The sequence below is a fragment of the Rhinopithecus bieti genome, unplaced genomic scaffold (genome assembly GCF_001698545.2).
Source record: "Rhinopithecus bieti isolate Rb0 unplaced genomic scaffold, ASM169854v2 scaffold_41905, whole genome shotgun sequence".
Classification (NCBI taxonomy): Eukaryota; Metazoa; Chordata; class Mammalia; order Primates; family Cercopithecidae; genus Rhinopithecus; species Rhinopithecus bieti.
Window position 1 is genome coordinate 1,123,326 of NW_016817730.1, and position 16,239 is coordinate 1,139,564.

Genomic DNA, 16,239 nt, shown 5'->3' on the forward strand with positions numbered 1-16,239 from the left:
GTGATAACCCTCACACATTGCTCATTTACCCTTATTTCAATCATAATTCTAATATACTTCCCATCTGGTTTCTATTTTTCAGCAGGTCAAAAGAAAAAAAAAGTAAGTTAGATATGGTAAAGTATTAGCAGAGACAGAAAAATAGCTACAAAGTGGCAGCTGTCAAGGAAAAAGAGGAACAGCTACAAATTCAAGAGAACTAGAAAACAGCCATGAGAATGTGGAAAAGCTACCAGCCTCTCACTTTTATAGAGACACAAAGGAATCAGTGTGTAATTGTTTCTTAATGACGATTCCCAACTATCAAAGTTATACTATATTCGGAATAATCTAAGGTAATAAAGTATCTAGTACATTTTAGAAATACTTCTATTCAAAATTAATTAAAAAGTGTTATGTTCAAAATGATAAGATTTTGTTAGTTAATACATTTCCTCACCAAGTCATGTTGGGCCTCATTCAACAGCACAGAATAAGCCAATTTTATATAAGACACAGATATATGGAAACACAAATAATTTTAATGATTTATGGTAAATAAGAAGGAAGCTTGAATCTATGATTGAAAAATAAAAATTACATATATATCTAAACAGAGTGTACAATTACAAGTTTCAAGAGCTTAACACAAACTAACTGCTGTCAAAATAAATATTTAACAAAACAAAGATGAAACTGCTTAACAGTCAGGGAAAAACAACAAAAAGAAGGGAGGGTGATAAACCAAGAAAATGAATGACAAAAACTGAGCAAGAGACCTCAAAGGTATCTTTACCAACAGGAATTCAGATGCAAGGGACAGACACAAACCTGTCTAAAATGTGACCTATGAGGCAATACAAAGTGACTTGAAGTCAGTTATAAATACAAAATGACAACCAAAATCCCAGAGAGTCTTAAATTATTTAATCCAGACATTATCTAACTCGTCGGATTTTTGTTTGGTGCTATGGTGTTCGTCATTTTCCATCAGAATGAAATGTGGGACAAATGCGTTACTGGTTGCAGAGAGTGTTTCAGAGCTAATTCACCCAGCAAGGTCAGGGTCAAAAGGTTATTTTGTTCATACAATATATTTGTTGATATGAAAAAAACAGTATGTCAAAGAAAGAATTAAAGAAAAATCATTTTCAAATGATAAACAGAATCTCAAACTTTCAAGTAAGTGCATCTTAAGATGTTGATGAACTTCAGAGATTCTCAGTATTTTAAAACTAGGGATATTCTATTCTAGTTGTTATCAAACTGTCCTCTTTTGTTCATGAGGAACCAAACTGGCAGGTCTCTCAGTGTCTCCTTCGCCAAGTCTTTAATTTTGTAAGTATATTCAATGTCTAGGAAGGAATTATTAAAGAATTCTGCTTCTTAAAAAAACGTTTCAAAATAATCTAATGTATCCTTGTGGATTCGGGAATGAGAGCACCCAGAGCAGAGTAACCTCCCCAGGTCTGGCCACTCTCCGGTGGTATCCCGCCCACTCACTGAGGCCTTGTCTGTCTGATACTAGTAAGCCCTCCCCATGCCTCCTTCTACACTTACTGTATGGCCTTTTGTATGATCTGGAAAAAGTCTGTTGTAAGTCAAGTAATCACCAACTTCTGCCTCCATGCCAACCTAAACACTTTTAAAAACTTTACAAAGGAAGAAATTAGGACCTTCAAAATTATTTTGCAAATATCAACAAGGTTTACCAGAAGAAGACTGCTTTTTAATTTAAAGTAATGACGTTGGACTGACAATGTGCTAGATTGGTCAGACTTCTTTAAAAAATACTGATATTAAAATGTGTTAGAGAAAATGCTGTAAGTATATATATAGAGAGAGTAGATAAACAGAGTTATATATTGATAGTTATAAGCAAATGTACAGAATAAAAATATGTACCATGAGCCCAGTGTTGATTTTTACCACAAAAAAAAATGTTAAAATCACGATTTCCTGATGAATATACAACATAAAAAACAGGGATAAAAGTGTAGAAACAGACAACAAAGTAAATTACAAGAAAAGAAATGAACACAATATAGGATAAAGACAATTGCAGATAGGAGAATTAAACACCTAAGGTGGTTGGTCTATTTAGACCAAATATTCTCTTTGCAATAAAGCCAAAATATTTGATAATATTCTCTGTTTACTTAAAAAAAAATGGCAAGTTTTTTCACTGGTGGCAGGTATGGATTTTATTAAAGAATATTAAAAGACTCAAACAGTAATGACACCACTTGTCTATTTAACCAGGATTCTGGCGTCCTCTCATTAATCTTTGATACTCAATAATCTGAATAGAAAGACACGATGAATCAAAAAACATGGCAATTTTAAAAAGAAAAACCTTTAAAAGCAATCCCAGCATCTAAATGGTAAACACAACATGAATTCCTAATCTGGCATTAGACCCTTTTTTTTTTTTTGATTCAAAGACAAATATGAATGACTCTACCTATTTGTAAAAATGTGAAACATTCAAGACAGTACAATGACTGGGCTCTCACAAACCGTGCAAGTTCAATTTGAAATGTTCATCTGGTACAATATTCAGCTGTCAAGAGGAAGCAACTCAAAGGACATCACACAGTCTATAAACCAGCTTGAAGGAGCCTTCCAGACTTTGCCCTGCCGAACCCTCTCTGGGTGATAATTAGACAAATCCTCATAGATTATATACTGCGTGCAGAAGCGCTGATCAGAATCGGGTCTTGCATGGTATGCGACTGTATTGATGGTCTGAGTCACGTCACTGTCTGGCTTGGGCTTTCTACTGAGGATCTGGCCCCCACCTGCAGTGACGAGCTTAATAAGGTTGTCCTTTGGATGGTGTTTGAAGGATCCCCCCAAATAGAAGTAGCATCCATCAAATAGCTTTGGCAACTGAAATAATGAGAAAACATTTGTTAAAGGCAGATCAAAATACTGTATTCAAAAACACTGCATATGAATGAGGAAAATAAAAATACACGTTGAGTATCCCTTACCTGAAACATTTGGACCAGAAGCATTTCAGATTCAGAAATTTTTTGGGTTTTGGAAAATTTGCATATATATGAGATATCTTAAGGATGACACTCAAGCCTAAACACAAAATTCATTTATTTCTTGTACACCTTATGCACACAGCCTGAGGTAATTTTACACAATATTTTCAGTAATTTTGTGCATGCAACACAATTTTGACCGTGTTCTGACTGTGACCTGCCACATGAGGTCAGGTGTGGAATTTTCCACTTGCGGCATCATGTCAAAGCTCAAAAAGTTTTGGATTTTGGAGCATTTTGGATATTGGATTAGGGATGCTCAATCTGTAATAATTATGAGCAGCTAAGAAGCTGCTTAATGAGGTGCTGGGACAAGTTAAATTTCAAGCATACTAATTGGATCAAGAAAAATATTTAGGCAAATAGGGGCTTCCTATTTACAATTTTTCCCCGAAGATTCAGTCACCATTTTGGTTCCTTTTCATTCTTCTAAAATTTTAGATGTGTTTGGTATAAAGAAAAAAAAAACTGTTCATCAAACTTTTTTCATCAGGATGTTTATGCTTAAGTGGTGGGACTTAAAACCCCCACAACTCCTAGCTTTTATGAAACAGGCTTCAGAGACACAAGGCTAAATGTAATTACAAGAGTAACATCTTTTCCATGGACTTTTATCCAGTTCTGCCCATCCACATTCAGGTCCCTACATATTACCAACCTAAGGTCTCCAGGGCAGCCACCGTAGGGGGTGTGCCCTCCACGGTTCCAGAAATGTATTCACGGGCACAAGAGATTATTGTGCTGAGGCTAGGGATCCAATTAGCTATGAAACACATTTCTGTATGCTTGTTGGAAATTTAAAAAAGTTTCATAATTCCCTTCTACGGAAATTTTCTTTGTCACTTCTAATATACATATATATATCAACAGGATAATGCAATATTATCCATTAAAACTACAATATGTGGCCATCAAGACATATGGTAACTAAATCCGAGCAGCAGCTGTAAGTCTTCTTCCAAGCTACTTCCTGTATCTGAGATTTACCTCCGATTCTGAAAGGTTTATGGGAATGTTCAAGATGCCAAAAATCCATTAACAGTATGAAATTATTACCTTCTGGATTTTACTGCTCATCGTGATCATCTTTCAGAACCAAGTGCTTGAAATAAGCACAATTAAAATTTTAATCAGTCACCTGTAGTTGTTGAAAGGGCAGAAGTTTTTCCTGATGGTGATAATAATAGTATGTCATAATAAGAACAATGAAAGTTGTATTAAAAGAAAAATACCAGCTGTTCTCTGTTGAGCCTGCTTCTGTGTGGACCTTCAGGAATTTCATACTTTTCTTCCTGTTCACATACTTTTCTTCGTAGACATGCTTTTACCCCTGACAAAAACACAAGAATTAAAGCAAAATAAATATCAAGTGAGCATTACTTCTCTCTCATTAAAATTAAGCAATTTACCTAAGTGGTTTTTCTTCTTCATGGCAGTTTTAAGTATTATTCTAAAATGCAAACAGAAATCTTACTTATGCCAAAACAAAACATAACACAATTGGTTTTCCATATAAAGAAAAGATTTAAAATATTCTTTCTTTGGAGGATTAAGCCATAAGTTAGTACTGAACACTAACTGTAATTTTAATCTCCTTTCTAAAAAACCTAAGCCAGGATACTATTTCAAACACACACACAAAAGTCTACATTTTCACTCATAGCAATTACCCAAATGTAAGGTGAATAAAAAGTCCATGATGCAGTCCTGCCCACAATAACCTAAACTGAGCACTTACCATCTACACTGCTCATTTTGGCAGTTATGTCTAATTGTCTGTTAAACTGTAAGTGATCTGACATGACGGAATGTGCTTTAGTCTACAGCACCTAGCTCAGCTAGCCACACAACAGGGGCTCAACAGTGCTTGCTAAAGTAAACAAGCAGAGCTTGGGATAGGTTTGGAATGTGACAGGAACACAACTGAGGTCGCCAGTCTAGAGACGATTTGGTTGGGCTTTGCAGGAAAAAAAAAGCATTGTTTTGATGGCTTGAGTAAGTCTGTTCACAGCTTCAGGTTAAAAAGCAAGATGCAATAGAGACAGCTCAGCCTGGCACTGTTTAGAGTCATTCCACTGCCTGGCACCTGGGTGGGGAAACCCTAAGTAGGGCCACTGGCTGGCAGCCAGTACCAACTGTCTCGCTAGGCTCTAGAAATGAAAGGAACCCTTGGATGCCCAGGACCAATCATGAAGGACATGGTCAGCTTCAGCTAGAGACAACATCTTGGATAACGCCTATTCAACAACAGGCGAGGGAACTGATGGCATGTATATATGTATTTATTATGCTTCTGTTCTGATAGCATATAACTACTAAATTTGAGATTTGGAGTTGAAGGACTTGGGTATCCCAATTACTTGTTCTGGAAGCTTCCTTGCCTAAGGAAATAAAAAATGAAAACAGTGTTTTCACTGGGCTTCTGTGGATAAAATGCAAGAAGCATTCTATAAACTAGATACTATAATGAATTATCTTCATTATAAAAACAAACCCTCCATACAATTTCCTATTTGTCTTTGAGGTTGTTTTGCTCAATATCTCATTTTATCACTGAGGGCAGAAACCATATATTATTCACTTATGCATTCTTCAGAATTTCATACACTCTCCCATAGAAGAGGAGTTTAATAGCAGAGGGTATTGGGAAAGTTGGAACAGTAACTCAGGTATCCCGTTCACTGTCTAGTGTTGTTAACACAAAGGAACAAAAGTTTTTAAAAATTCACTATGGACACAGCATTGATAGATTGTATCCACACCAATAAAAATAAGTAATTGTATAGCACCTGTAAGAGTTCAGAGTTACACATAGTTTTGAATATCAAACTATTGTATCCTGTTATCACTTGATATCTAATGGCTTAAAACGACCAGAAAAAAATCTATGGCTGCATAAACATATAATTTAGATCGAGGATTAGACATATATGTTGGATATACTACAGTGTTTTGGAAACCTCTTGAAAAATGCTAGTGATAAAGTTCTATCCGGCTGATCCCTACTTACTTCAACAGTAAATTGATTCCAACACAGGAGCAGAATCACTACTCGGCATGTAAACTCTGCATTTGCCTGTAAAAGGGCTCCTTTCTTGACTGAAGGGTGGCCAAGAACCAGCAGTTAATCTGCTACCCAGAACTGTCCTGGGATTGCATCTACTATAAATTTAGATTCACTTGTGTATGAGTGAAATGGCTCTTGACCTACAATGATTTTTTTTTTTTTTTTTTTTTTTTTTGAGACAGAGTCTTGTACTGTCACCCAGGCTGGAGTGCAGTGGCACCATCTCGGCTCACTGCAAGCTCCGCCTCCTGGGTTCACGCCATTCTCCTGCCTCAGCCTCCGGAGTAGCTGGGACTACAGGCGCTCACCACACCCAGCTAATTTTTTGTACTTTTAGTAGAGACAGGCTTTCATCGTGTTAGCCAGGATGGTCTCAATCTCCTGACCTCGTGATCCGCCCACCTGCCTCAGCCTCCCAAAGTGCTGGGATTACAGGCGTGAGCCACCACACCTATAATGATTATCTTGAGAGCAAAAACTTATACTGGAGAAGACAAAGAAATGCAGTGTTTTCCAAGAGTTAAGTAATGGTTCACTTTAGACTGACTCAAACTTTATGGTATAATCAGTTTTAAACTTTCTTCTTTATTACCCCACTCTGACACAGTAACAAAACTTCATCGGATTACAGGAGTCAATCAGCAGAATTTGGAGAACGCGACAGAACTGAAAAAACTGGTACTTTCTGGGGAAAAAAATGTGTTTGAGTCCTGTTTATAAAATGTTTCATTTATTCTAATCTTGTAACTTGAATTTTGAAAATACCCAGAATCAAATTACTTACGAGGTAGAAAAGACCCTGAAGAGCTAGTCCTACTTTCTTGTTTTATAGATTCGCACAGGCAAATGCAGAAACAGAGTGACTTGCTAAGATCACTAATAGCAAAGGTAAAGTGAACCACTTCCTAAAGCAACAGACTTCCACATCGGTGCTCTTCTTATATCATATTTACAGGCCAAGTATCCCTTATCTGAAATGCTTGAAACCAGAAGTGTTTTAAAATTCAGTTTTGTTTTGGATATTGGAATATTTGCACATACATAATTAGGTATATCTTGGCAACAAGACCCAAGTCTAAAAAAGAAATTCATCTATGTTTCATATACACTTTATACAGATAAAACATATATGAAGATAATTTTATATACTATCTTTAATAATTTTGTGCATAAAACAAAGTTGTGTCTGCGTTTAGACTGTGAGCCATCATGTGAGGTCAAGTGTGTCATGCTGGCACTCAAATAGTTTAGTATTTTACAGCATTTTGGATTTTCAGATTAGGAATGCTCAAACTGTGTTAAACACCTATTATGTACAAGAGAAGTCATAATCTCTTCCCTAAGAAGAAAATCCTGCTGTTTCCTGTCATTTTATTTCAATAATCTAATCCTGAACTTTCATTAATATTAGAATGCTCTATCTCAGACTGCCTAATTTTAAATGAAATTTTATTGCTTTATTTTCCTCTATCAACAAGCAATCCATTATCAAATTTAATTTTCCAAGCACATTTAAAATTACATCCATGTTTTAAAGATATTAAGGATGCCACTGAGATAATCTCAAGTCATGGTATATATAATAACAAAGAAAACTCCCTACTCTTGTCCAGAAATTCTAAGAACTTCATATTATGTAAATTTCCGTTACAAAGTCAATTAAAGAACAAAGGTTAATAGTTTTTACACAGACAAACATGAGAAGATCCATTTTTCAGATCCAGCTTTTCCCTCTTTTTCTATTTAAAATGGCTAACCTTTCAAAGAAGAACAAATTTGGGAGCAGATTTGATTGTCAGAAAAATAATAAAATATTATTTTATATTTTGCATTTATTTCAAATGTTAAAAGCAAAGATAATAGGTTTTTTGAAAAAATGTTTGAATGCAAAGTTGTTTATGAAAATGGAGAACCAATATATCTTAAATATTTAAAAAAAATATTCTGGAAGTATTAATGATTTACATGTATTAGTGAAGTGGTATTCAAAAATACTAATAAAGCAGGAAATAATACACAGCCAGAGTTTTAGTCATTTATAGCTCTTGTTAAACAAAATGAAATGGTAATATTAAATATGAAAAGAAAAGTAGAATATCATTAATAAAATAAGGAATAAGTTGTTCCATTGTTACTTCCCTGGGTTTAAATTGAGTAGAACCTGAGAATTTATTTGATTGTATATAAGTTTATTTTACACCTGTAAATACTAACAGACAGAACTCTATTCTTATAAATTGTTATTAATAGAGAACCATGAGAGCAGCATCATTTTATAAAAACTATGAATGCTATGTTACCTAATATTTATCCAATGAGCAAAATACTTTACTATAGATTGAATGTGTACACTGTGCAGTGCTCTGAAAACTTTAATTTTTCCATAATGTAGAATAAAACACTCATAAATCATAAGGCCTGACCAATCCAATGCTAAAAATCACACACCAATATGTTCTGGTCAAAGGAGAAAAAAAAAAATTCTTAAGATACCAACTTATTCTATTCTGTTTTCTTTTTACTTTTCTAACTTTAAATGACCAAGGACACAACTGTTTGTTCTAAGAAAAGATCCTGATCAAAATTACTGTGATAACAGCTACTAAAAGTACTTGTATCCTTCCCCAAATACAGCAAGAGTAGTATAGCCAATGCTCATTATCTGCAGTAGTTATGTTCTATAAAGATGCTATGAACACCGAATTAGTGAATAATGAACCACTGTTGTTAAAGGAAATACAGGGTTATGTTTTTGTGAGCCTGTGGTTCCAGAATTTTCATCAACCGATGAATACTTTGTTTTATGTATGTTTCTGTTTATACACATTATTTATTGTATACTGTTGACTCATTAACATTAAACTTAGCACCAGCAGTACTACAATTAACACCTTAACAAAGCTTATCTAACACGGTATTTAATATTTTCCCTGAAAGGCACATCACAATCTTCTTGAGCTTAGACACATAAAACAGCACTTCAGCACTACATTATGAGGCCATTTTAAATAATAAAATCATCAACAAAAATACAAAAATGCAGAAAACATGGCATCAATAGACTGTGAAAGGGCCACTTGTTTACAGTGTGAGAGCTGGAAAAAGGAGGCAAGTATCACCTTGTTTGACCTCAGCTGGGGACACACCTGTTTGGCAAGTAAAGTTCTTCACTACTCTGTACATGTCTACAAAAGCACTGTGAGTATTGATTTGGGGATTACAAGAAAAATTTTAGCAAGTAAGAAAACTCACAAACACAGAATCCACGAACAATGAGGATTTACTGTATATTACTTCCAATTCAGGGGAGGGAACTGAAACGCTAAGAAGTTAACTTGCTTAAAGCCATTCAGCCATTAACTGGCAGAATGTGAATCTGAACCTAAATCTGCTTAGTTTTCTAAAGGCTGTGTATTTCACACTGGAATATAACTTAGTGGTACACAAGATAAACCTTGGGTATTATCTTAGCTTGATGTGCATATGTCAAATGCTTAAAAGCTGCTTGAATTGAGTGTTCCAAGATGTTGTTTATTATAAAAAAAGGCCAGAAGCAGAAGACTAACAACTGAGTACTCCATCTCTCCAAAAGCAGAGGTTTGTCAAGAGACGGAGTCTTTCCGGAATTGGGTCGTTAATGCATATTCAAATTCAACATTCACACTCAGGACATCTATAATTACCCATCATGTCAATCTTAATTTGTTAGTTTTATCTGTGCTGTATTTGGCACTCATCTCTCTCTCCCCATTGTTTTAATATAAAATCATATTCACCCAAGTTTGCTCAGCTGAGTTTCTGAATCTTTTAATTTTAAATGATCATAAATGTGCTTTCAAAATTGTTTTTTACATATAATAAAATTATACTCTAAAAGGGCATAAATTTTAATAAGCACTCACTGAATTAAAACTACCTTTCTAATAAAGCTAATATAAAATATTAACTTTATTATACATTGAAAATGAGACTCAAAATTCTTGACTAGGTCAAAATACCATACTAGAAGCCCTGCCAGTGTGCTGGAATTATGTCATATATTGTTTCTATATTAAAGATCAAACCAAAAACCATCAGGAATCCAGTGAAATGGCTAACTCAAATTCACTATATGTAAATTTTTTAATTTTCCTCATTACATAAGCAGGTATTCTGCTTCCCAAATCTATTCCCCTTCCCAAATCTCCTTCCCAATGATACTTGCAGAGCGTTCATAATTGTATCTTTAACTGAATATGGTGGCACAGAAAGTCAAGGACTGAACACTTCTATGATATCTCCTGTATCAAATGAATGGCTAATGTCTAATTGCAGAATTAAGTAGGCTGTGCTTACGTCAGTTGCTTCTCCATTTTATGGGTTGATTTGACTATTTACAAGAAATACATTAAAATGACATCTATTGCTCCTGACAACGTGCTGGCATTAGTCAATCAACAGAATTTAACCCTAATAGATACCAGAATCCAATAAGCATGGCATCAAGAAAAAAGAGATGGCAGATACCAACAGGGCAGAATGGTAATTCAATGGGAAGGAGCCAGTGTAAGTCTTAATTCATTAAGTATTCAGTTTCATGAGAGTTATGTAGTAAGTTTCTGTCAAGTAAGGCAAATCCAATGCTCTAATTATAATGATTGAGTTAAACAAATACACTCCTCTAATATGCTTTTACTCCAAGCAACAGCTTGCAAAATTCTTATGTCATCTAAGACCAACTAAGGAAGAATGAAAGTAGCTCTTTTTCTTTTCCTGAAAACAAAGGAAGTTTCCAGGTCTATAACTACATTTGAATGGTGGCAAAGTGTTTTATTAGAGTTGCTGTCATAGCATAGAAAATCTCAAGAATTTTTTCAAAGCTGGGAGTGACATCTACTCCAAGGATTGTGACTCAAATGCCTACAAAAGCCAAGCAGATTACATAAATGTGTGAAGAACCTGGTATGAAGTGGTAGGAAGCTATGGAGACTATAACAAACATCATACCTAAATATATAAAATTTAATTATGTTAGAAAAAACCACAGACATTGTATTTCCTTCAGCCCTCAGAGTCCTTAGTCTACCGATTTGAAACTTCTGATGCTTTGTCTAATCAACCTCTTTTATAGATAAGGAAACTTAAGCCCCAAGAGATTTAAGTGGCTTTCTCAGTGACATAACTGAGATGAGAACTGAAATATCCTACATGTCACAGATCAAGTTTTTTTGTTAATCTTTATTCTTAGTTGGAACAATGTGTTTACTCAATCTGACATGCTAAGGTTGCTACTCTCTAACTTGTACCCTGTGAGTTTCAGAATGATGACATACTCCATAGACATTACCATAGTTACAAGTTGATATCAACTTCCTACTGAACCTTTTTTAAGACAAATCAATTGAGTTGATTTACTACAAAGTAAAATAAGAATGAAATGCTTTAAAATAAACTTTCAGTAATTCAAATGGTGATACATTATCAATGCAATGGAAGAATCTACCAGCCAAACATTACTTAATTAACTCAAGCCTAAATAATGGCTAACATTTTAAGATTTTATTTACAGAATAACAGTTAAGCAATCTGCAGCAAGAATTTTTAACCTATTTTCCATTTAAAACACTTACATCTTAAGATTTAAACTATTTTATATTTGTAATAAACAGTTGATAAAGTCCATAATTATTCCATCAGTTAGTAGAAAACAAACTCTTATACTTCCTTTTGAAGAAAAAAAAAAGCAAAAAATACAAATACAAGACCACATTTTAGTTAGTTTTCTTGGCTAATAATTTCCTTACTAAAATTACCTTGCATGAATCAGCTGTTATTTATGTAAACATAACTTTTGCATATGCCAGAATGATACATACTTGAAATCATGTGTCAAGCCACTATCCTTATAAAATGCATGCTTTATTTCATCTTTGTTACTTTTCATATGTTCCTTTATAGTTGAAGGTTTTGACTGAAGCTATCACTTTGCAGAAACAAAGGAGGAACTACTTATCTATTAAAACTAAGAGATCCTTTTAGCCCAGATGTATTCCTGATCATGTTCTCCATTTCATGTAAGCTTTCCTTTTTCCCTGAGATCTTAATACTTTTTTAACAGAGGTAAGCAGCCCCATTCCTAAAGTACTGATTAACCCAAAGTAATTAACTCAAAAGTCATTAAGGTAGCTCTGTCTACCTTAGCAAAGCCTGGAATTTTTGCATAATAATGAAGCTTATGAATTCCAGGGCTACAACACTTTTCTATAAAGAAACTTCTACTGTACAGAAGGTATTCTTTTATTCTAAATTGCTAATAACCACTCTCTCCTCCTACCGCATAAAAGCATATACATCAGTAGATGTATGTTTCTATTTTAGCTGCATGGACCACTAATGATGGTCATGGATTTATATTAAGCTTACTTTTCCTATAATAAAAAAAATAATACAAATAAAAGGAAATTTTAAAAGGAGGGTGTTCCTGAATCCACAGTTAAACAAAAATGATGAGAGAATACAATGAAGGTGGAAGAAAACTTCAAAATGGAGATCTTTTAAATGCCCAAAGGAGGAGACAATTATTAACTCTGCATGGAAAGCCCTATGTAGAATTTTCTCACTCTTCAAATCCCAGAGTAGTAAACAGATCCACATTTTAAAGGATTTTTACGCCAGACCTGGTGGCTCGCACTTGTAATCCTAGCACTTTAGGAGGGCGAGGCAGGAAGATTGTTTGAAACCAGGAGTTCAAGAACAGCCTGGGCAAGAAAGTGAGATCTCTGCCTCAACTAAAAAGAAAAAAAAAAATTAGCCAGGTATGGTGGTGAGTGCCTGTAGTTCCAGTTACTCAGGGGGCTGAAGCAGGAGGATCACTGGAACCCAGGAGTTCATGGCTGCAGAGAGCTATGATTGCACCACTGCACTCCAGCCTGTGCGACAGAGTGAGGGAGGGGAAAAAGGGTTGTTATTCTTCTGGAATTAATGGCTATTTGTAACTGAAATAGCTATGGGAATCAGAATTAACCACTCTTAGTCAATACAAAATATCCACACACAAAAAAAAATTAAAATACAAAGTCAAACATCACTACTCCATATGAAAACAAACGTTCTAATAAAATATGTCATTAGATCTAAACTAGGGATGTTTAAACTAGGGATGTGTGTCACTCAAGATAACAGTATATAAGCAAAATAAACATTACAGAATTTCCTATTTCTATTAAAAATCAGCACCCAGATTGTAGAAGCAAAACAATTGTTTTGCAAATGATTTTATTTTAGACTTTTTAGTCAAGCAGACTATAACAGCACCAAACTTTAGTAAAAGGCAAATCACAATAGGCAGCCTACAACAATGACAAAAATGAAAAAACAGTAGCATATTATCACTGCAATTTCTGAAAAACTTAAGTAAAAGAACAGAGAAATGAGTTTGAAATTTGAAACTTCCATGGCCAAAAGTGAAAGGACAATGAAATAAAGGCTGAAAATATAAAATAAAGGCTAAATGTTCCCATTTAAGATTTGAGATATCTCATTAAATACTGTCGCAGGTCATTAAATCCTGGCTCCATATAAATATCATTTAGCAATTATTTATTTTTTGACATTTTCATAAAAATTCTAGCTATCAGCATATTTATATGTAGAAATATATTTCTGCACATGACAATATGTGTAATTTGCTATTTTACTTAATGCATTGAGAAGCAGGTCAAATTCTATTGCAAAAATATATTATTATTTCATAAATTTTTCTTAGGCAAAACTTGGGTATCAATTCTAAGACCTTATATTGTGAATAATATCAAAATATCAAAATAGTCTGTCTCTTGTATTATGAATATCAAAATTAACTGTCTCTATATAGGTATGGTTAAAAACCAAACAGTCTAATGTCCCAAAATTGTCCTATTAGTAAACTCATGCTTAGTGTTCTTTTGAAGTCATATATTAAAAGTTCAAATTTTTATGTAAAAATGTCTGTTCTGATTAGGGCAATCCCCATATTCAACTGTATTTGGTGGGTATGCATTAAACAGGTATAAAAGACCTGGTGTATCAGACGGGAGGAATAAATACATGTAGGTTCGAATTTCCCTAATTAAGACCAAAGCCCTTCCCTATCCAATTAATCTTTAGAAAAGTGAAATACTTCCAATTATTACAACTTGAAAATTTGAAAGCATTAATTTATTCCTAGACAACTTAAATTTGATCTAACAGGCACCCATTATTTTTAAAAGTGTTATAAAAAATAGTCCTCCAGTAACCCACCAATTTACTGCTGTTGCTCTTTGATTTTTTTTATCCACATGCATGCACACATTTGTATATTGTTGAAAGTGAAGATATAATTATTTGATGTGCTTAAAAGCTAAACAATTCCATTTTCATAATATTTTAGTCTTAATATTTATTATATAAAATATGAATTTTTTCCAGAGAATATCTTCAAGCATTTCAGAATTTTCCTAATCTTTCATATGTAGGTCATATTCCCTACTTCTTGCTATCAGAAGTAACACTGCAAATACTTTCTTTCTTTCTTCTGTATTTCTTGCGTAGGGTAAATTCTCAGAACTGGGACTATTAGATCAAAGGATGTTAATTTTTTTTTATTCTTAGACAATCTTTGGTGGAGGCCTTCTGTCAGCATAAAGTTGCCTAATCAATCTTAATTTATAGGAATGTTTTGGTACTTTTTTTTATAATTAGCAAAGTTTGTACAGAATAAAAGTTGTATTTAATTTTAAAATTCCATTGTACTCTCAGTATCCATTTAAAGAAGAAAACTTGTTAGAATTTGTTTGAAAAGAATTAATGTGTTAGCCTGATTATGAGGTTATTACTTAAATGATGATGTAATGATTGTCTTCTAGGGTCCATCTCTCCTCAGCTAAAACAAAAATGAAAAAAACACTCCATTTAGCCCTTCACCATCTCACAGACATAAATCCAGCATAAAATGTCTGGCACATTCCTTCAGTAATTCCCTTAGGTACTGGGGAATTTTACAACTTCGATAGCTGCAATTTTATTTAAACTTAGATGAGAGTGGAGAAGAGAGAAAGATTATTAAAGAAAAGATGACAGCAATCTGTTCTCACCTTCATAATGAGATAAGAAAAGAAGATGCAGAATTAAATTTCTTTTAGTAAAAAGGCTAAGATAGAAAAAAAATTTGAAAGCAGTGTACTGAAAGAACAGGTCAGTAGAAAACATTTTATCTTGGCCTAGTTTGCATCTTTAGGATACAGTTTCATCTTATTCATACTCTATGAGATTAGTAAGATGATTTATTTATATACCTTCCATTCTTTTATTCTTATCACCTCTTTAATACGAAAATCACCCTTGTATGGGTGGCTACTAATGGCCTGTGAGAAATTAGCACCCAAACTAGGACTAAAGTAGAGGCTCCCTCACCAATTTGATGTTGAAGAAGGGACTTTTCTTATCTATAGCTCCTATTTCTGTAAAATATAAAACAAACATCATTCTGTAAAATATCTGTAAAAGAAATATAAGACTGGATGGTCTGTAAAATTATGGCTTAGTCTCAGAATCTTCATGCTAAGTTCGTTAATTGTGGCACTCTAAGATATTCTGCATAAACAATGTAGGAGAATAAGATATTAACCAATTAAGACAGAATACTTCAACAGAAAACTTCTCATAGTTAAATTTGGACCCAATGGATCCAAATCTTTTGTATAATTCTTTTTGTTAAATTGTTTAGTTTGTAAAATGAATCGATTATCTACAGAAAAAATTACAAATAAAATTCCTCTTGAATCTCTTTGGTTTATGAAAAATCTCATGAAAAGTTAATATGAAAGTTTCTTAATAGTTAATCCTGAAGTTTTATCTACCAGCAAGTTAATGGACAGACTCAAACATGAGACCTAGTTTTAAAAAGTCATAAATCTTTAAAATTAATTTTGAAAGCTTTGGTCCACCTATTATCTTTTAATATGAATGGTTTTCAAATAGTTTTAAATAGCTTTGAAACATTTTAAAAAATCAAACTAAGCCAGGTGCAGTGATGTGCACCCGTAGTACCAGATACTCAGAAGGCTGAAGCTGCAGAATTGCTTGAGTGACACCTCGTCTCTTAAAAAACAAAGAATCAAACTGAGATGCTTGATAGAA

The 16,239-nt window shown here is 33.8% G+C and overlaps 1 protein-coding gene across 2 annotated transcripts in view; it reads right to left on the bottom strand.

The window, feature by feature from the left end:
* Nucleotides 1–501: 501 nt before the first annotated feature.
* BARD1 (BRCA1 associated RING domain 1) overlaps nt 502–16,239 on the bottom strand; it is an 89,904-nt gene continuing 74,166 nt past the window's right edge. For both annotated transcript variants that reach the window (XM_017856104.1, XM_017856105.1), the window contains 2 exons: nt 4,268–4,365; nt 502–2,871 (listed from right to left, as the gene is read on the bottom strand). In XM_017856104.1, the coding sequence (XP_017711593.1) occupies nt 2,539–2,871; nt 4,268–4,365 (431 nt within the window). In that variant the 3' untranslated portion in view covers nt 502–2,538. The remainder of the gene's footprint in view (nt 2,872–4,267; nt 4,366–16,239) is intronic.